At 40.4% G+C, this 22,712-nt stretch overlaps 1 protein-coding gene across 8 annotated transcripts in view; it reads left to right on the top strand.

Annotated features, from left to right (window-relative positions):
* Rcd1 (Reduction in Cnn dots 1) overlaps positions 1-22,712 on the top strand; it is a 130,250-nt gene that overhangs the window by 4,786 nt on the left and 102,752 nt on the right. For 7 of the 8 annotated variants that reach the window (XR_011393737.1, XM_070098371.1, XM_070098372.1 and 4 more), the window contains 7 exons: positions 3,521-3,709; positions 8,450-8,586; positions 10,884-11,087; positions 11,230-11,357; positions 12,226-12,359; positions 13,694-13,837; positions 15,963-16,104. Coding sequence is in view for 7 of the 8 variants with exons in the window: in XM_070098371.1 (XP_069954472.1) it covers positions 3,521-3,709; positions 8,450-8,586; positions 10,884-11,087; positions 11,230-11,357; positions 12,226-12,359; positions 13,694-13,837; positions 15,963-16,104 (1,078 nt within the window). In the remaining variant the exon portion in view is untranslated. The remainder of the gene's footprint in view (positions 1-3,520; positions 3,710-8,449; positions 8,587-10,883; positions 11,088-11,229; positions 11,358-12,225; positions 12,360-13,693; positions 13,838-15,962; positions 16,105-22,712) is intronic. The other variant, XM_070098370.1, reaches the window with a different exon arrangement.

The following is a 22,712-nucleotide window of genomic DNA, read 5'->3' as shown; positions in this document are numbered from 1 at the left end:
AAGAGACCATACAATAAGTGTCAGGGGCCCGAGACTATTCAACTGCCTCCCAGCATACATAAGGGGGATTACCAACAGACCCCTGGCAGTCTTCAAGCTGGCACTGGACAAACACCTAAAGTCGGTTCCTGACCAGCCGGGCTGTGGCTCGTACGTTGGTTTGCGTGCAGCCAGCAGCAACAGCCTGATTGATGAGGCTCTGATCCACCAGGAGGCCTGGTCACAGACCGGGTCGCGGGAGCATTGACCCCCGAACTCTCTCCAGGTAAACTCCAGGTAAACCTCTCCTTAATGTGCAAGAAGAAAGGCAGACAATTTAGTGTAAATGTTTGTCCTTTGAATACTGTAAATTGAGGATGTTTTAGTGTGTGTGTAAATTTTACTGGATTAGATTACAAGTTAAAGATGATAAGAAATACGTAATGTGATACTGTAGTGGTTTGATATACTGTACGTGCCTTGTTGCTTAGTAGTAATGCATTCAGTTTACAACCAAAGTTTTAATTATGAGAGGGAGCAAATCTTAACACCTCCGCTTCATCACCTAGCAGTAAATAGGTACATTGGATGCAACTGTTTGTGAATTGCATCCTAGGGTAGAGGACCTTGGGTACCCTCACTGAAAATACGTAAAACTGCTGGACTTCCTTTGGTTATCTTAGGTTATAAACCCTTCACGTATAATAATCCACATACAGCCTCTCCTCACTTAGCGACGTACTTGTTTACCAACAACTTGGACTTACAATGGGCTCTCTAACCAGTATGCATACCTAAATAATGTATATTAGAGCTGATTTTCTCTATTCTGTTTATTTCAGTATACAGGAGGGCCCCGCTTTACGGCGTTTCGCTTTACGGCGTTCCGCTAATACGGACATTTCAAATTATGACCAAAACTCGCTATATGGCTCCCCCCACCTGTCTTTCTAATACGGTCTCAGCGGCCCACCGAGTTTGTTTACATTCTCCCTGAGCACATCTCCTTATTATGTCTGGAAACTTTCCAAAATTTCAAGTGTTTTAAAGTTATTTTATATTTTATATGTATTGTACTTGATAATTAAACTTGTGTACACCTGTACCTAAATAAACTTACACACTGTGCTGGCATGTAGGTACACATTAAAATCACTAAGAGTCTCTCTACTCTTGATGCAATAATAATAATAATAATAATAATAATAATAATAATAATAATAATAGTAATAATAATAGTAATAATAATAATCTCTTGGGCGCATTAATGTCGCATATTACGTTAATATAGACATTTCCCTTAATCTATCTATGATATTTTTTTCAAAATTATATAAGAAACACATTATGTAACACACAAACATGATACATGCACCCACAGTATAAAAATTTATACAAATATATACGAGATGTTTACCAAACGGTTTGTAGAAGTGTCGGAAGAATTACGTTTTCTCTAGCCCGTCACCTGTTACTAGGGATAACTGTAGAAAAATATTCCTTTCGTATGCCTTCACTTTATAGCTATAATTCTGTACTAACTTGTACACAGTGTAAGAGTATTTGTTTCGTGATTTAATTATTATAATAATAATAAAAATATTATAAGGTAAAAGTTTCACAAACTCTTACAAATGTACATGAATGAACTAAAACTGGACACGTATTAATACCGTCTATTTCGCCTGACTGAGTGATCGTCCACAACCTGTTCAGTTTGTTTGTTTACGCTGTCTGAGCTCGGTGTATCATTAAATGTTGTATATTACATTAATATACACATTTTCATTAATCCATCCGTGATATTTTTTTTCAAAATTATATAATAAACACGATACATAACATAAATACATAATAACATATGTGTAGAGAACCTAGGATAACCCAAAAAAGTCAGAGTGACTTACTCCCATTGCTTTCACTCAGAGCATCATTTCTTCTCAAAATGATGTTACATGAGAATGGGAGTGTTCTTCTTTATTTATTCTACCGTATCAATGTAGAGACAACCTGTACACAATGTAACTTGTACACAAACCTGACGTGTACACTGTTTACAAAACTTACCTTCGCCTGGTTTGTTTACATAACTCTGTGCCTGTCCTCTCTCATGCACTCATTCTTTCTCTCTGGTATGGTAGCCTGGCTGACTACCATACATACCACACTTGATATTTTACAATAAATACTACTCATCTCACCCTATATTTTAAGGTAAGTAATGAGTGAACTGTATATACATTTTATCACTCTGGGATGCTTAAATATCATAGAATAGTATGTGTGGGTGGGGTGGCCTGGTATGGTAGCCTGGCTGACTACCATACATACCACACTTGATTTCTTACAATAAATACTACTTGTCTCACCCTAGATTAAGACTATAAATATTTTAAGGTAAGTAATGAGTGCACTATGTGTGTATTGTACTTTTTTATTGTTTTTTGATGCCTGGTTCTATTGCTAACATAATATATGTTAGTGTAAACTTGTTATCTAGTGTTTGTATGCATTTGTAAGTGGAAAAAAAGGGTGTTCCACTTTACGGCGATTTCCGCTTTACGGCGGTAGCCTGGAACCTAACCCGCCGTATAAGTGGGGCCCTCCTGTACAGTATGCTGCTATATAAACATTTAAAAATATACCAGAAATGTTATAAATGGTGTAAAGGTGACATTAAAACAATATCAGAGATAATTGACACAAACCCACTACCATTATGGTATGCTCCTCACTTAGCGACAAATTTGTTTACTGACGTCTTAGGAACAGAACTCTGTCATTAAGTGAGGAGAGGCTGTAGTCATTCCTTCATGACTGATATAAATGTTAATGGAAAGTTAAAAGTGATAAATGGGCCAGAATTAAAATCTGTTGCACAGATGATACACTTCATTAGCACTAGCATTAATGATGAAGAAAGTTTGCAGAGAATTTTAAAGACATCTCTCAATATAGAGATGCTCCTTGCTTTTCGATGGTTCAGCTTACAATATTTCAACTTTACGATAGTGCGATACAGATGCACATTCAGTAGAAATGTTGCATGTACATTGTTGTACATTTATTGATAGAGTAAACTTGTATTCATTTACAGTGGATCCCCGGTTAACGATATTTTTTCACTCCAGAAGTATGTTCAGGTGCCAGTACTGACCGAATTTGTTCCCATAAGGAATATTGTGAAGTAGATTAGTCCATTTCAGACCCCCAAACATACACGTACAAACGCACTTACATAAATACACTTGCATAATTGGTCGCATTCGGAGGTGATCGTTATGCGGGGGTCCACTGTATTTACTTTTCAGTACTGGTATTTAGTTAGTTACAGTAATTATTTGTTTACTTATTCAGTGACAGTATATATTTTTATTTTTTATCATATATTCAGTGACAGTAGTTATTTACTGTATTTACTTATTTATCATATTATTTTCATATTCGACTTATGATATTTTTAACGTACGATGGGTTCATTGGAACCTAACCCCATAGTATGTCAAGGACCACCTATTTACAGTGTTCTTTTCCTATATAGAGCCATGCAGGATCATCAGGTCTCACTTCCTCCTCCTTCCGTCGCCCATGCCCATCCTCGCGCCCTGGGTCTCCACGAGCCCCAGGGAGCACTTCAGCATTCAGTGACAGCTTTATGGAATCTAAAGCAAGATGTTTAAGTGATCCCCATGCTCGGTTTGCCTCTGTGCTGAGGCTGGCAAGTGGACAAGTATGTTGTGTGCATGTTGCAAGTTCTTTTGGGTGTGGCTCTACTCTGAACAATTTTTGTTACATCTGAAAATTTTTTTCTGCTGTTTAATGTTCTGAGTCACGAAATCGTAATGACACGATTGCAAACAAACCATACCACGGGTGGGGTTTGAACCCGCGGTCAAAGAGTCTCAAAACTCCAGACCGTCGCGTTAGCCACTGGACCAGCTAGCTTCAATAAGTTTCGTCCAACTAGGTATATTTCTACACCATAGGAAGGTTAGCATAGGCACCACTGTATCCACAAATGCAAGTTTTTACAGATGAATCTCCCGCTAGCATGGCTGTGATGAACTCTAGCTCAAGTCCCCTCAAAGCCGTCAACATGACTCACGAAATCATAATGACATGATTTTAAACAAACCATACCACAGGTGGGGTTTGAACCCGCGGTCAGAGAGTCTCAAAACTCCGGACTGTCGTGTTAGCCACTGTGGACACAGTGGTGCCTATGCTAACCTTCCTATGGTGTAGAAATATACCTAGTTGGACGAATCTTATTGAAGCTAGCTGGTCCAGTGGCTAACGCGACGGTCTGGAGTTTTGAGACTCTCTGACCGCGGGTTCAAACCCCACCCGTGGTATGGTTTGGAATGTTCTGAGTGCTCTGTGGTACCTTGAATTTATTGGCATAAAGCTTAAGTAATTTAGCCTTTCAAGGAGGATGGGGTGCCTTGATATCAGGAAAGGGCACTGCCCAACCTTGATGGGATATGGCCAGTGTGTTAAAAGAAAATAATAATTCAACAGTTAGATTGGAGCTAATGTAGACAAGTGGTTTTATTGGATGTGCTATTGTAATAGCACGAGCAAAGTAACATTTATAATTTTTTTTTTTCAACAAACCGGCCGTATCCCACCAAGGCAGGGTGGCCCTAAAAGAAAACGAAAGTTTATCTTTTTAAATTTAGTAATTTATACAAGAGAAAGGGGTTACTAGCTCCTTGCCTCCAGCAGTTTAGTCGCCTCTTACAACACGCATGGCTTACGGAGGAAGAATTCTTTTCCACTTCCCCATTGAGATAAGAGGAAATAAACAAGAACAAGAACTAGAAAGAAAATAGCAGAAAACCCAGAGGGGTGTATATATACGTATATTCTTGTACATGTATGTGTAGTGTGACCTTTGAGGGGACCTGAGCTAGAGTTCATCATGGCCATGCTAGCGGGAGATTCGTCTGTAAAAACTTGCATTTGTGGACACAGTGGTGCCTGTGTGATGAATGGTTTGAAAAACCGACAAGTTGAAGATTGAGACACTTATGCAGCATATGGGAATCTTTATTCAGGAAACGTCTCGCCACACAGTGGCTTCATCAGTCCAATACAAAGAGGAAGGCGTAAGGAGAGGAGGAGTATGAGGTAATCAGGCTGAGGGACTGATTACCTCATACTCCTCCTCTCCTTACGCCTTCCTCTGTGTATTGGACTGATGAAGCCACTGTGTGGCGAAACGTTTCCTGAGTAAAGATTCCCATATGCTGCACAGTGGTGCCTATACTAACCTTCCTATGGTGTAGAAATTTACCTAGTTGGACAAATCTTATTGAAGCTAGCTGGTCCAGTGGCTAATGCGACGGTCTGGAGTTTTGAGACTCTTAGACCGCAGGTTCAAACCCCACCCGTGATATGGTTTGGAATGTTCTGAGTGCTCTGTGGTACCTTGAATTTATTGGCATAAAGCTTAAGTAATTTAGCCTTTCAAGGAGGATGGGGTGCCTTGATATCAGGAAAGGGCACTGCCCAACCTTGATGGGATATGGCCAGTGTGTTAACCCTTAACCCTTTGAGGGTCGACAGGCCCTCTCCAAGACTCGTTCTCAGGGTCGGCCAAATTTAAAAAAATTTTTTTTATTTTTTCTTATGAAAAGATAGAGAATCTTTTCCCGATCATATTGACACCAAAAGTATGAAATTTGAATGAAAACTTACGGAATTATGCTCTCGTGAAGTTAGCGGTCTTCGACGATGTTTACGCATCGGCGATTTTGCCCATTTTGAGCCCTATTTTTGGCCAATTCCAGTGTACTAGTCGACAAAAATCATAACTATTTCTCTAGAACTCTATTTTTTCTATTGAATGAGTACAAGAAACCACCCATTTACTGATTACAACTATCCAATACAGTGGTCAGAATTTAGCAATTTTGCCAATTTCACACAAATTTCAAAAGATGCCAATTTCCAAATAGGGTCCAGAATAAACAAGAAAGACATTCCTGGGACTAAAATAACATTTCCTCTGTTCATTAGTCACATCCCCACGCCCCTCTTATATTTCTTTGGCTTTCCACTTTCAATTTTTATTCTTACAAAAAATAGAAGATTTACTGTTATGCAGACTGCTGCATTAGTGTAGAAATGGTATAAATAATATCAGCGCACTTGTAAAAGAATATTAGACTCACCAGTTGACGTGTATTGGACGCTTGGCATGATTTGTTTACTTTTGAACTTTGGTAAAAATGGAACATTTCTGCTAATTTGAGCTCAATTTCAAGGTACTTTTCATTGTAAAACCAGTCAGTATCATCTCAGTTTCTGCAATATGTCTTCCATTTTATAAAATGAGACCAAGAAAACTAGAATGCAACAATAAATACCATAGGAAAATACAGTGCAAAGTCGCTGTTTTAAACCAAAAACACGGTCAAAGTTTTCTTTTTCTCATTATGCACTGTGTGCTGCAGGATTTTTTTTATACTGCACACACTGACGTCATAGACCCATTCTTTCATATGTATCCCTACCAGCTTTCTCCCACTAGATTTGAAGGCGCTAGAATTTAGGTGTACTAGTACGTCAAAAACCCTGGGTCGTAAGCCATACTAGTACGGCCGAAACCCTCAAAGGGTTAAACTGTCCAAGCAGATCTATGTTCACATGCGTAGTGCTCCAAAAGTAGATCTACGTTTTTTTTACATATTTTCAAATACAGTGGACCCCCGGTTAACGATATTTTTTCATTCCAGAAGTATGTTCAGGTGCCAGTACTGACCGAATTTTTTCCCATAAGGAATATTGTGAAGTACGTTAGTCCATTTCAGACCCCCAAACATACACGTACAAACGCACTTACATAAATACACTTACATAATTGGTCGCATTTGGAGGTGATCGTTGAGCGGGGGTCCACTGTATAACAAAAAAGAAAAAGTAGATCAAAGTTTTTTTACACGTTTTCAAATGTTAAAAAAAAGAAAGATCTACTTTTTTACGATCTACGTTTGGACAGTTTAAGGGTTAAAAGAAAATAATAATTCAACAGTTAGATTGGAGCTTATGTAGATAAGTGGTTTTATTGGATGTGCTATTGTAATAGCACGAGCAAAGTAACATTTATAATTTTTTTTTTTCAACAAACCGGCCGTATCCCACCAAGGCAGGGTGGCCCTAAAAGAAAAACGAAAGTTTCTCTGTTTAAATTTAGTAATTTATATAAGAGAAGGGGTTACTAGCCCGTTGCCTCCGGCATTTTAGTCGTCTCTTACAACACTCATGGCTTACGGAGGAAGAATTCTGTTCCAATTCCCCATTGAGATAAGAGGAAATGAAGAAGAACAAGAACTAGAAAGAAAATAGCAGAAAACCCAGAGGGGTGTGTATATATATGCTTGTATATGTATGTGTAGTGTGACCTATGTGTAAGTAGAGGTAGCAAGATGTACCTGAAACCTTGCATGTTTCTTCTTCTTTCTTTCAACACACCAGCTGTATCCCACCGAGGCGGGGTGGCCCAAAAGGAAAAACGAAAGTTTCTCCTTTTACATTTTGTAATATATACAGGAGAAGGGGTTACTAGCCCCTTGCTTCCGGCATTTTAGTCGCCTCTTACGACACGCATGGCTTACGGAGGAAGAATTCTGTTCCACTTCCCCATGGAGATAAGAGGAAATAAACAAGAACAAGAACTAGAAAGAAAATAGAAAAAAACCCAGAGGGGTATGTATGTATATATATGCTTATACATGTATGTGTAGTGTGACCTAAGTGTAAGTAGAAGTAGCAAAATGTACCTGAAATCTTGCATATTTATGAGACAGAAAGAAGACACCAGCAATCCTACCATCATGTAAAACAATTACCGGCTTTTGTTTTACACTCACTTGGCAGGACGGTAGTACCTCCCTGGGTGGTTGCTGTTTACCAACCTACTACCTAAACATTCATAAATGGATCCAAAAAAATTGTTTAGCCGGACTCGGGTAATGGAGGTAGGAAGGGCAGCAACTTCACCCTAAAGGTGGGCGAGGTGTTGCAGTTTGGAGTGCCTTCTGAATTATGAATGTCATCATACTTCTGGCAAAACAGTGATTGAATGAATAATGGTGAATGTGTTTCTTTTTATTTTGGGTTACCCTGCCTTAGTGGTAGATAGCCAATGAAGTAAAAAAAAAATTGAACAAGAGTTCAGAGCATTATGATATGTTGTGCAAATTATTGAACACCCCTTTGATTAATTGTAATTATGTAATGTATTGTGCCTTTTAAAATGTTCATGATTCCTGTGACCTTTCGTATGCATCTTTCATATTTACCATTTTATGTAGAATAGACTATTCAAGCACTTTGGTAATTTTTTTTATATTGTTTGGTCTTCACCTAATAAAAGTGTAAAATATGGTTACTATGATATGATTGTCATTACAGCTTAACAGACTATCTGGTCATCAGTGGTTATTAATAATTTTTCCTTCAGGAGAGTGAGCCAGACATAGTGATGCTGGATCATCCATATGCACGACCCTGGAACTGGCGCCCAGAAGCTTCACATGCTCGTCCCAGGAAGATGCTCTTCATGGCCAGATCTTTTCGCCATAGTCGTTGCAGCTCCAGGTGTTTGTTATGCTTATGCTTATGTAGAAAGTTGAGTGTGAACATAGAAAAGAGTAAGGTGATGAGGGTATCAAATGATTTAAATAAAGAAAAATTGGATATCAAATTGGAGAGGAGGAGTATGGAAGAAGTGAATGTTTTCAGATATTTAGGAGTTGACGTGTCAGTGGATGGATTTATGAAGAATGAGGTTAATCATAGAATTGATGAAGGAAAAAAGGTGAGTGGTGCGTTGAGGTATATGTGGAGACAAAAAACGTTATCTATGGAGGCAAAGAAGGGAATGTATGAAAGTATAGTAGTTTTTTTTTTTTTTCAACAAGTCGGCCGTCTCCCACCGAGGCAGGGTAACCCAAAAAAGAAAGAAAATCCCCAAAAAGAAAATACTTTCATCATCATTCAACACTTTCACTTTCGCACATTATCACTGCTTTTGCAGAGGTGCTCAGAATACAACAGCTTAGAAGCATATACGTATAAAGATACACAACATATCCCTCCAAACTGCCAATATCCCAAACCCCTCCTTTAAAGTGCAGGCATTGTACTTCCCTTTTCCAGGACTCAAGTCCGACTATATGAACATAACCGGTTTCCCTGAATCCCTTCACTAAATATTACCCTGCTCACACTCCAACAGATCGTCAGGTCCCAAGTATCATTCGCCTCCATTCACTCCTATCTAACATGCTCATGCACGCTTGCTGGAAGTCGAAGCCCCTAGCCCACAAAACCTCCTTTACCCCCTCTTTCCAACCCTTTCGAGGACGACCCCTACCCTCCTTCCTTCCCCTATAGATTTATATGCTTTCCATGTCATTCTACTTTGATCCATTCTCTCTAAATGACCAAACCACCACAACAACCCCTCTTCTGCCCTCTGACTAATGCTTTTATTAACTCCACACCTTCTCCTAATTTCCACACTCCGAATTTTCTGCATAATATTTACACCACACATTGCCCTTAGACAGGACATCTCTACTGCCTCCAACCATCTCCTCGCTGCTGCATTTACCACCCAAGCTTCACATCCATATAAGAGTGTTGGTACTACTATACTTTCATACATTCCCTTCTTTGCCTCCATAGATAACGTTTTTTGACTCACATATACCTCAACGCACCACTCACCTTTTTTCCCTCATCAATTCTATGATTAACCTCATCCTTCATAAATCCATCCGCCGACACGTTAACTCCCAAGTATCTGAAAACATTCACTTCTTCCATACTCCTCCTCCCCAAAAGTATAGTAGTACCAACACTTATATGGGTGTGAAGCTTGAGTTGTAAATGTGGCAGCGAGGAAGCGATTGGAGGCAGTGGAGATGTCCTGTCTAAGGGCAATGTGTGGTGTAAATATTATGCAGCAGAAAATTCGAAGTGTGGAAATTAGGAGAAGGTGTGGAGTTAATAAAAGTATTAGTCAGAGGGCTGAAGAGGGGTTGTTGAGGTGGTCTGGTCATTTACAGAGAATGGATCAAAGAAGAATGACATGGAGAGCGAATAAATCTGTAGGGGAAGGAAGGCGGGGTAGGGGTCATCCTCGAAAAGGTTGGAGGGAGGGGGTAAAGGAGCTTTTGTGGGTGAGGGGCTTGGACTTCCAGCAAGCGTGCATGAGCGTGTTAGATAGGAGTGAATGGAGATGAATGGTATTTGGGACCTGACGAGCTGATGGAGTGTGAGCAGGGTAATATTTAGTGAAGGGATTCAGGGAAACCAGTTATTTTTATATAGTCGGACTTGAGTCCTGGAAATGGGAAGTACAGTGCCTGCACTTTAAAGGAGGGGTTTTGGATATTGGCAGTTTGGAGGGATATTTTTGTATCTTTATACGTATATGCTTCTAAACTGTTGTATTCTGAGCACCTCTGCAAAAACAGTGATTATGTGTGAATGAGGTGAAAGTGTTCAGTGATGATGAAAGTATTTTCTTTTTGGGGATTTTCTTTCTTTTTGGGTCACCCTGCCTCGGTGGGAGACGGCCGACTTGTTAAAAAAAAAAAAAAAGTTGGTACCTTATCCAGACAAATGCAGCATGAAATATACACATGCTCCTTGACTTAGGATGGTTTGAATTATATTTCGACTTTTTGAAGGATGGTTTGAATTATATTTCGACTTTTTGATGTTGGAAAGGCAATTACTTTGGAGATGAAACTTGAGATTAATAACTAAACCTGACAAATTGGTGGTGATGAAGTATTTGAAGGAGTTATTTTAATTGTGATGTCTGCATACTTCTGCCAAGATTTATTTATGAAAACTTAACCTTTCTAAAATCTTGCCAACAGTTACGATGAACACATTGATGTTGATGGCGAACCTTCCCCTCCACCTCCATTGCTGTATGACTTGACAAAGGCCCAGCAAGTGATGAGTGAGTGTGAGCGGCATGTTGTGTTTGCTCGGCTGGACCAGATCAAACCGGAGTTGCGTCACGACAAGAAACCATCTTCAGAAGAGGAAAATGAAGACTGGGAAGAAAAAATATCAAAGTAAGATATTTGTTTTGCATTTGTAGTATCATTTGTACATAATTAGTAAACGGTGTCAAACTATCATAAAGCGAGGACGTTCTGTATAGAAAATTGTGAGGAGAATGCTTTGGTTGCTTACTTTTGTACATGCTTATTTCAGGATTGGGTGGACGGAGGCACAGGTGGCCCTTTTTGCAAAGGTGGTTCAGATTCTTGATGCGGATCGCCTGGGTCGTCTTGCTCTCAGAGACTCGCACAACGAACCTGTCACTCGTAGAGCATTAGTCGGTAGGTTACAGTGGGTTTGTGTAGATAATGTACATCATCATGGTCATGCGTTATAACCATTCACCTTGTTCTGGAGATATTTATTATTTATCCAAATAGAGAGCTCTCACTATTGTTGGGTGCCCTAGACAAGCAAGCACATGGTCATTAATTCAAGAGCTGTCTTAATAGGAGTCTAACTAGTTAATGGTCAAAGTTGGACCAAAGTGTCATTACAAGTTTTGTTCTCTATGCAAGTTATTTGTGTAATGTGCAGACAGTGTCTGAGTTATCATTCATAAGTCTCTCTCATTATTTCTCAAGAATTTTTATGGTTTCAAAGGTAAAGCAAAAAAAGTATTTTGAAAATTGGTGTAGTACAGTGGACCCCCGCATAACGATTACCTCCGAATGCGACCAATTATGTAAGTGTATTTATGTAAGTGCGTTTGTATGTGTATGTTTGGGGGTCTGAAATGGACTAATCTACTTCACAATATTTCTTATGGGAACAAATTCGGTCAGTACTGGCACCTGAACATACTTCTGGAGTGAAAAAATATCGTTAACCGGGGGTCCACTGTATTGTATAAAAAATATTTTCAGGACCATTCTTTGTACTGTTTTTCTACAGCAAAATACCAACTTAATAAATTTGTTTGTAAGTTGGAGCTCCAGGAATGCAGCTTGTTTGTTAGTCTGGGGACTCCCTGTACTGTATACAATGCTGTAATGGTATCAAGGAATGATAATGGATGGTTGATATTTGTTGTTTCTTTGCTCATGTATGTACCTAGCCATTATCCTCAACATTTTTTTTTTTTTGACAAACTCTCATTTCCTATTTCTCAATATATTCCTTGTAAGTTATGAGCACTCTTGCCCACAGATAAAACGTCTGCTAAGTTTCGACAGGCGCTTGCACGGGTCAACTGGGACTCCAAATTGACGCAGTGGCTCCATTCCATCCTATTACAGCATCTCAGTCTTTCCTACTTGACTGCTTACCTCGATATTTTACAGGTACACTCTGGCTGTGAATTCTTTTGTGCCTATAGTTGTCCACCTTATGGTGTGTGTGTCTACCTGTATTTCCTCTTTCAACAAACTGGCCGCATCCCACCGAGGCAAGGTGGACCAAAAAAAGAAAAACAAAAGTTTCTCTTTTTAAATTTAGCAATTTGTAGAGGAGAAGGGGTTACTAGCCTCATGCTCCCGGCATTTTAGTCACCTCTTACAATATGCATGGCTTACGGATGAAGAATTCTGTTCCACTTCCCCATGGAGATAAGAGGAAATAAACAAGAAGGAGTAAGAAAATAGAAGAAAACTCAGAGGGGTTTATATATATATATATGCCTCAGTGGGAAATGGCCGATGTGTTAAAAAAAAAATGTATGTGTAGTGTGACTTAAGTGTAAGTAGAAGTAGCAAGATGTACCTGAAATCTTGCATGTTTATGAGACAGAAAAGATACCAGCAATCCTACCATCATGTAAAACAGGTACAGGCTTCTCAGTTACTTTGCAGGATGGTAGTACCTTCCTGGGCAGTTGCTGTCTACCAACCTAGTACCTAGCCTACCTGTATTTGTTGGATAAATAATGAAGAAATCTTGGAAAGGTCATTATGGTGTCATTTTTGCATGTCTTAGATGATAGTGCAAAGAATGATTTTGTTTCATGTTTTTGTATTGTCAAATGTTAATTAGAAAATGAAAATGAAAAATCCTTATTTCCTTAGAATCGCACAGAAATTACAAAGAATGTATTTGCAATTTGTTTACTTGCAGTTTTATTATGATTATTATGCAAATACAATTTGATGCATTTACAGGTGGTGGGAAGTACAGTGTCTGCACTCTTAAAGGAAGGGGTTTGGGATATTTGTTGTTTAGGGGAACATCTAAACTGTCGTATCTGTGTGTGTGGAAAGAGACACTTATGTACAGTTCAGGACATTTATTAAAGGAAACGTTTCGCCACGAGTGGCTTCTTCAGTCCTGACTGAAGAAGCCACTCATGGCGAAACGCTTCCTTTAATAAATGTCCTGAACTGTACATAAGTGTCTTTTTCCACATCTTGTCGGAATCACCATACCATTTCATCATTGTCGTATCTGTGTGTGTCTGGCAAGACAATGACAGTATGAATGATGGTGAAAGTTTTTCTTTTTTGGGGTCACCTTGCCTCAGTGGGAGATGGCCAGTGTATTAAAAAAGAAATTGGTTCCAAAGTTTTTTGTTTGTAAGACTGTGTATATATGTATGGTATGTTATTGTGGCTATTTATATGCTGGGATTTTCTTGTATATTGTGTAAAATGATATGTACTCAATGTACTCTTTAACCTTACAGACATTAAAATCCAAGATTCCAACGTTGATAGACAAGATGGTATCACTGAGTAGTACACACCGAGGTGCAAGTGTTGAGGCTCTCAACCTGCTGCTTAAGCGTCCCTGGGATCCTGCGGTGCCTTCCTTAAACCACCACAAACCGGTAATTATCACACTCCACTTTTGATTTTTTTTTTTTTTTGTCTTCAATTGTCGGCTGTCTCCCACCTAAGCAGGGTGACCCAAAAAGAAAGAAAATCCCCAAAACCAAAATACTTTCATCAACATTTATCACTTTCACCTCACTCATACATAATCACTGTTTTTGCAGAGGTGCCCAGATACAACAGTTTAGAAGCATATATAAAGATACAATATAAAAAGTGACCTGAAATAATATAATAAACTCTCTATAAAATATAATATCAGGTTATGTTGGAAAAATGCTGAGCTGAATCTGTTGAGTGCTTATTGATCCTTCTTTAATGGCATCTGGTCATGTAAGTGCTTTACAAAGTACAGTAGGGACCCACTTGTACAGCAGGTTAGGTTCTGGGCTGCTGTAGGGCCCAGCTTATTCAGCAGGTTAAGTTCCGGGCTACTGTATAGCCACGCTTATACAGCAGGTTAGGTTCCGAGCTACTGTAGGGCTTTGCTTATTCAGTAGGTTAGGTACCAGGCTACTGTAGGGGCCCACTTTTTCAGCAGGTTAGGCTCCAGGCTACTGCTGTAAAGTGAAAATTGCTCTCAAGTGAAACATAGCCTAATAACATGTTTACACTATCATATATTAAGTGAGTGACTGAGGTAGGCCTAAAAAATGCATATACAGTACACACATTATCTTAAAATATTTTCATCCTAAGCTTATAGTAAGTGGTGATTATATTTATTGTAGAAAGTCTGAATAATTGAAGAATGGGTATAATTGAAAACTGCTGTATTAATGAAACACCATAAAGCAAAATGCTGTAAAGTGGGGCCGGCCTGTAGTACAAGAATGGTATACTATACTGACAAGATGAAGAATTAGATGCATGTGCAACATTTGGGTATCTTTATTTGTAGACAATGAATTTGTATTGATAAAGCCACTGAATGGCAAAATGTCTACAAACAAACTTTCGTTTCCCATGCTTTGTATGATTCCTACGGGCTCAGCGCTCTCCCCTGATTGCAATAATCTACTCCTACCTCCAAGTTTCACCTGCTGCTTCCTCCTTCCTTCCCTACATCCCATCTTCCTTAATCTGATACCCAGATGTTGTGTGTGTGTAATTTTTGCAAGAGTAGTAAATTTGTTTTTTAACATGTTAGCCATCTGCCACTGAGGTAGGGTGATCCAGAAAACAAGGTAACACATCATTCATGCAGTTGCAGTCCTGCCAGAAGTGCACAAACATTACAGTTAAAATAGCCCTACGAACTGCAGTATTAATATTATGGAGGGGGTATTGATTGTTCCTGGATGGATTGGAGGGATGGGTGTGAAATAGGTTTTAAGTGGTGGGGAGCTTGAGCATCCAGTGGGCTTTGTTTGTGTGTGTGTTAATTGGAGTGGGGACAAGCAGTTTTTTGTCTTGATGTGAGTCTTGGAGGTGGAAGGTACAGTACCTGATCTCTGAAGGAGGTTGGAGAGTGGGGATGTTACAGTCTGGAAGGTCACATGAATTGTGATGTCAGTGAACTTCTGGCAAGCCAGCCATTGAATGAATGATGATGAATGTGTTTCCTCCTTTGTCATTCTACCTTGGTGGGAGATGGCCAGTGTACTGAAAAAAAAGTTAGGCTATCTCAAAGAAGGAAACACATTCACCATCACTTGTTCTTTGCTGTCTTGCCAGAAGGTCATGGAAACTGTATCACAGTTTCAGTGACCCTTAGTTGTAACATACCCTTGAGAGTGCAGTCACCATATTTCCCACCCCCACGACTTGAAGTCCTTCTAATTAGTTTGCTTTATTTTTTTTTTTAAAAACATTGACCATTTCCCACTGAGGCAGGGTGACTCAAAAAAGAAGAAACACTTTCATCATCACTCACTCTATCACTGTCTTGCCAGAGGTATGCCTACACTACAGTTCAAAACTGCAGCATACCTCCACCCCTCCTTCAGAGTGCAGCACTGTACTTCCCACCTCCAGGACTCAAGTCCAGCTAACTGGTTTCCCTGAAGCCCTTCATAAATGTTACCTTGCTCACACTTCCTCACAATATGACAGAACATTAAATTGTGGTTTCATAATTTTTTATTTTATAGAATGTGCTTCATTTTTTCTTCCTTTCAGAGAAAATTAGATGGTTCTGTGATCATCGTTCAGGTGCCCAACGGTCCACCCTCCAGCATCCCCCAAGCTCCTCGTCGCATTCGCTTCTTCAATGCTCAACTGCAACACATGGCCAAGACTGTTCCAGTTATGATTACCCCAGGTATGTTACAGCCCATGGATAACCCACACTTAGGAAAATGAAACTTATGACAAAATTTTTCAGTCCAACTTGGACCTGTCAGTGGTCTAAGTTGGACTGAAATGTCATAGAAATTTCAGTTTCTTGTGTGCAGGTTATATGTGTATTGTTCTAGTCATGGTATTGTGCCTTTTTATACTTTCTATATTACAGGAGGTGGGAAGTACAGTGCATGCACTCTAAGGAGGAATTTGGGATATTTGATGTTTAGAGTGACATCTAAACTGTCATATCTGCATACCTTTGGCAAGACAGTGGTGTTGAGAGGATTCATGGAGATATGATGGTTGAAGTTAAACACACTTTCTTTTTTTTTCAACAAACCGGCCGTATCCAACCAAGGCAGGGTGGCCCAAAAAGAAAAACGAAAGTTTATCTTTTTAAATTTAGTAATTTATACAGGAGAAGGGGTTACTAGCCCCTTGCTCCTGGCATTTTAGTCGCCTCTTACAACACGCATGGCTTACGGAGGAAGAATTCTGTTCCACTTCCCCATGGAGATAAGAGGAAATAAACAAGAACAAGAACTAGTAAGAAAATAGAAGAAAACCTAGAGGGGTGTGTATATATATACATGTACATGTATGTGTCCTAGGTAGTAGGTTGGTAGACAGCAACCGCCCAGGGAGGTACTACCGTCCTGCCAAGTGAGTGTAAAACGAAAGCCTGTAATTGTTTTACATGATGGTAGGATTGCTGGTGTCTTTTGTCTGTCTCATAAATATGCAAGATTACAGGTAAGTCTTGCTACTTCTACTTACACTTAGGTCACACTACACATACATGTATAAGCATATATATACACACCCCTCTGGGTTCTCTTCTATTTTCTTTCTAATTCTTGTTCTTGTTTATTTCCTCTTATCTCCATGGGGAAGTGGAACAGAATTCTTCCTCTGTAAGCCATGCGTGTCGTAAGAGGCGACTAAAATGCCAGGAGCAAGGGGCTAGTAACCCCTTCTCCTGTATATATTACTAAATTTAAAAGGAGAAAATTTAGTTTTTTCTTTTGGGCCACCCCGCCTCGGTGGGATACGGCTGGTACGTTGAAAGAAAGAAGAAGAAGATGTATGTGTCCTAGGTAGTAGGTTGGTAGACAGCAACCGCCCAGGGAGGTACTACCGTCCTGCCAAGTGAGTGTAAAACTAAAGCCTGTAATTGTTTTACATGATGGTAGGATTGCTGGTGTCCTTTTTTCTGTCTCATAAACATGCAAGATTTCAGGTACGTCTTGCTACTTCTACTTACACTTAGGTCACACTACACATACATGTACAAGCATATATATATATATACACATCCCTCTGGGTTTTCTTCTATTTTCTTTCTAGTTCTTGTTCTTGTTTATTTCCTCTTATCTCCATGGGAAAGTGGAACAGAATTCTTCCTCCGTAAGCCATGCGTGTTGTAAGAGGCGACTAAAATGCCGGGAGCAAGGGGCTAGTAATCCCTTCTCCCGTATAAATTACTAAATTTAAAAAGAGAAACTTTAGTTTTTCTTTTTGGGCCACCCTGCCTTGATAGGATACGGCCGGTTTGTTGAGAGAAAAAAAAAATGTATGTGTAGTGTGACCTAAGTGTAAGTAGAAGTAGCAAGACGTACCTGAAACCTTGCATGTTCATGAGACAGAAAAATGGACACCAGCAATCCTACCATCATGTAAAACAATTACAGGCTTGTGTTTTACACTCACTTGGCAGGACAGTAGTACCTCCCTGGGTGGTTGCTGTCTACCAACCTACTACCTATTTAAACACACTTGTTGGATGTTAATACTTATATTTGCAGAGTGTGAGAAGGAGGAGCCCAGCCTGCCATGTTACCTGTTGTTAGACCTAAGCGTGAAGTGAGAGAGAAGCATCAAGTCTCATGCTCACATGCGGAATCATGTGACGTCACATGCTAGTCACTGAGCCTAGCAAGGGGTCAACTATGTAAAACATATGGATGGTACTATGATACTCAGATAACATATACATGTACAGGGGATCAGCAACTATGCTGACAGCTCGGTCATGTTACTTATGTCATCTCAACATACAATACAGTGGACCCTCGCCTAACGCTATTAATCCGTTCCTGAGAGCTAAACGTTAGGCGAAATAATCGTTAGGTGAATTAATTTTCCCCATAAGAAATAATGGAAATCAAATTAATCCGTTTCTGACACCCCAAAGTATGAACAAAAAAAAATTTTTACCACATGAAATATTAATTTTAATACACACAAACTGAAGAAGACATGCACAGTTACATGACACTTACCTTTATTGAAGATCTGGTGATGATTGATGGGATGGGAGGAGGGGAGAGTGTTGATGTGTTAGTGTTTAGAAGGGGAATCCCCTTCCATTAGGACTTGAGGTGGCAAGTCCTTTTCTGGGATTACTTCCCTTCTTCTTTTAATGCCACTAGGACCAGCTTGAGAGTCACTGGACCTCTGTCGCACAACATATCTGTCCATAGAGGCCTGTACCTCCCATTCCTTTATGACAATCCTAAAGTGTTTCACAACATTGTCAGTGTACAGGTTGCCAACATGGCTTGCAATAGCTGTCTGAGGGTGATTTTCACTTCAAGCCACTTTGCACATATTTCCTTAATCTTTGAAGTAGGCAACTTCTTCAATTTCTCTCTCCCCTCCTCCGAAGCAGTTTCCTCAGGTCTGGCCTCTTGCTGTTGAAGATGATCTAGCAGCTCATCAGTGGTTAGTTCTTCATTGTCCTCCTCCACCAACTCTTCCACATCCTCCCCACTAACCTCCAACCCCAAGGACTTCCCCAATGCCACAATGGATTCCTCAACTGGCATAGGATTCCCAGGGTTTGCCTCAAACCCTTCAAAATCCCTTTTGTCTACACATTCTGGCCACAGTTTCTTCCAAGCAGAGTTCAAGGTCCTCTTAGTCACTTCCTCCCAAGCCTTACCTATAATGTTTACACAATTGAGGATGCTAAAGTGATCTCTCCAAAACTCTCTTAGAGTCAATTGAGCTTCTGAGGTCACTACAAAGCACCTTTCAAACATAGCTTTTGTGTACAGTTTCTTGAAGTTGGAAATGACCTGCTGGTCCATGGGCTGCAGGAGAGGAGTGGTATTAGGAGGCAAAAACTTGACCTTAATTAACCTCATTTCTGCAGAAAGTCGCTCTGCCAAGTCTGAAGGATGACCAGGAGCATTGTCTAATACCAGGAGGCACTTAAGGTCTAATTTCTTTTCAATTAGGTAATTTTTCACAGTGGGGGCAAATGCATGGTGTAACCAGTCATAGAAAAAGTCCCTAGTGACCCATGCCTTACTGTTTGCCCTCCACAGCACACACAAATTAGCCTTGAGGACATTGTTTTTCCTGAACACTCTTGGAGTTTCAGAGTGATACACCAATAAAGGCTTCACTTTGCAATCATCACTAGCATTGACACACATCAACAGAGTAAGCCTGTCTTTCATAGGCTTATGTCCTGGGAGTGCCTTTTCCTCCTGAGTGATGTACGTCCTGTTTGGCATTTTCTTCCAAAACAGGCCTGTTTCGTCACAATTAAACACTTGTTGAGGTTTCAGTCCTTCACTGTCTATGTACTCCTTGAATTCCTGCACATATTTTTCAGCCGCTTTGTGGTCCGAACTGGCAGCCTCACCATGCCTTATCACACTATGTATGCCACTACGATTCTTAAATCTCTCAAACCAACCTTTGCTGGCCTTAAATTCACTCACATCATCACTAGTTGCAGGCATTTTTCTAATTAAATCGTCATGCAACTTCCTAGCCTTTTCATATATGATTGCTTGAGAGATGCTATCTCCTGCTATCTGTTTTTCGTTTATCCACACCAATAACAGTCTCTCAACATCTTCTATCACTTGCGATCTCTGTTTCGAAAACAAAGTTGCACCTTTGGCAAGAACAGCTTCCTTGATTGCCGTTTTCTTGGCTACAATAGTAGGGATATAGTTTTGGAGTGGTTGGTGCAATTATTTAATAAATGTATGGAAGAGGGTAAGGTACCTAGGGATTACCTGGAGTTTACCTGGAGAGAGTTCCGGGGGTCAACGTCCCCGCGGCCCGGTCTGTGACCAGGCCTCCTTAGGTCAGTGTCCCACGATGCGACCCACACCAGTCGACTAACACCCAGGTACCCATTTTACTGATGGGGAACATAGACAACAGGTGGAAAGAAACACGTCCAATGTTTCTACTCTGGCTGGGAATCGAACCCAGGCCCTCACCGTGTGAAGCGAGAGCGTTAACCACCAGGCCACCAGAGCATGCATAGTTCCTTTGTATAAAGGCAAAGGGGACAAAAGAGGGTGCAAAAATTATAGGGGGATAAGTCTGTTGAGTATACCTGGTAAAGTGTATGGTAGAGTTATTATTGAAAGAATTAAAAGTAAGACTGAGAATAGGATAGCCAATGAACAAGGAGGCTTTAGGAAAGGTAGGGGGTGTGTGGACCAGGTGTTTACAGTGAAACATATAAGTGAACAGTATTTAGATAAGGCTAAAGAGGTCTTTGTGGCATTTATGGATTTGGAAAAGGCATATGACAGGGTGGATAGTGGGGCAATGTGGCAGATGTTGCAGGTGTATGGTGTAGGAGGTAGGTTACTGAAAGCAGTGAAGAGTTTTTACGAGGATAGTGAGGCTCAAGTTAGAGTACATAGGAAAGAGGGAAATTATTTCCCAGTAAAAGTAGGCCTTAGACAAGGATGTGTGATGTCACCGTGGTTGTTTAATATATTTATAGATGGGGTTGTAAGAGAAGTAAATGCGAGGGTCTTGACAAGAGGCGTGGAGTTAAAAGATAAGGAATCACACATAAAGTGGGAGTTGTCACAGTTGCTCTTTGCTGATGACACTGTGCTCTTGGGAGATTCTGAAGAGAAGTTGCAGAGATTGGTGGATGAATTTGGTAGGGTGTGCAAAAGAAGAAAATTAAAAGTGAATACAGGAAAGAGTAAGGTTATGAGGATAACAAAAATATTAGGTGATGAAAGATTGGATATCAGATTGGAGGGAGAGAGTATGGAGGAGGTGAATGTATTCATATATTTGGGAGTGGACATGTCAGTGGATGGGTCTATGAAGGATGAGGTGAATCATAGAATTGATGAGGGGAAAAGGGTGAGTGGTGCACTTAGGAGTCTGTGGAGACAAAGAACTTTGTCCTTGGAGGCAAAGAGGGGAATGTATGAGAGTATAGTTTTACCAACACTCTTATATGGGTGTGAAGCATGGGTGATGAATGTTGCAGCGAGGAGAAGGCTGGAGGCAGTGGAGATGTCATGTCTGAGGGCAATGTGTGGTGTGAATATAATGCAGAGAATTCGTAGTTTGGAAGTTAGGAGGAGGTGCGGGATTACCAAAACTGTTGTCCAGAGGGCTGAGGAAGGGTTGTTGAGGTGGTTCGGACAAGTAGAGAGAATGGAGCGAAACAGAATGACTTCAAGAGTGTATCAGTCTGTAGTGGAAGGAAGGCGGGGTAGGGGTCGGCCTAGGAAAGGTTGGAGGGAGGGGGTAAAGGAGGTTTTGTGTGCGAGGGGCTTGGACTTCCAGCAGGCATGCGTGAGCGTGTTTGATAGGAGTGAATGGAGACAAATGGTTTTTAATACTTGACGTGCTGTTGGAGTGTGAGCAAAGTAACATTTATGAAGGGGTTCAGGGAAACCGGCAGGCCGGACTTGAGTCCTGGAGATGGGAAGTACAGTGCCTGCACTCTGAAGGAGGGGTGTTAATGTTGCAGTTTAAAAACTGTAGTGTAAAGCACCCTTCTGGCAAGACAGTGATGGAGTGAATGATGGTGAAAGTTTTTCTTTTTCGGGCCACCCTGCCTTGGTGGGAATCGGCCAGTGTGATGATAAAAAAAATAATAAATAATAGTAGCGATGGTTGATTGGGGTTTTGTGTACAACCTGGCCAGCTCGGAGACATGCACTCCACTTTCATACTTAGCAATGATCTCTTTCTTCATATCCATAGTAATTCTCACTCTTTTTGCTATAGGGTTGCCACTAGAAGCTTTCTTGGGGCCCATGGTGACTTATTTTGCAGGTGCAATCACTAAAAAGGCTGTGATAATATGAAATGTTCCGATTGTATGCTTGGAAGCGACCGCGGTGGCTGGCTTGTAGACACTGGCACCCACGGAACAAGTGAGGCAGGCTCAGGCCACACGTGGACGCATCTCGAACGAACCGCGTTGAGCGAGTTTTTTAGCGCTAGCCGAGGCAAAATTTTTGCGTTAAAATGTATCGCTAGGCGGATTTAACGTTATGCGATGCATTCGTTATGCGAACTTCCACTGTACTATGCTATAGGCTGAACAAGCAGGTGGCTCTGGGCTGATTCTATACAATAGCAAGGACATATGTAGCTTAGAACTAATGGATGGTATCGTAATGGGTGGTAACGTAATACATTACAAATTAGAAGAACAAATCATAGTATAATAAGAGATGGAATTGATCGATCGATCTGTATTCATGCACTCTACGGATTCTGAGGAAGAATAAATATTTACAAAGGTGAAAGTAATTAACAGCAAAGACAGACCAGGCATGCACAGGT

This window comes from Cherax quadricarinatus, chromosome 62 (assembly GCF_038502225.1).
Source record: "Cherax quadricarinatus isolate ZL_2023a chromosome 62, ASM3850222v1, whole genome shotgun sequence".
Classification (NCBI taxonomy): Eukaryota; Metazoa; Arthropoda; class Malacostraca; order Decapoda; family Parastacidae; genus Cherax; species Cherax quadricarinatus.
The sequence above is the reverse complement of the archived record's forward strand: the minus strand, read 5'-3'. Positions and strand labels throughout refer to the sequence as shown.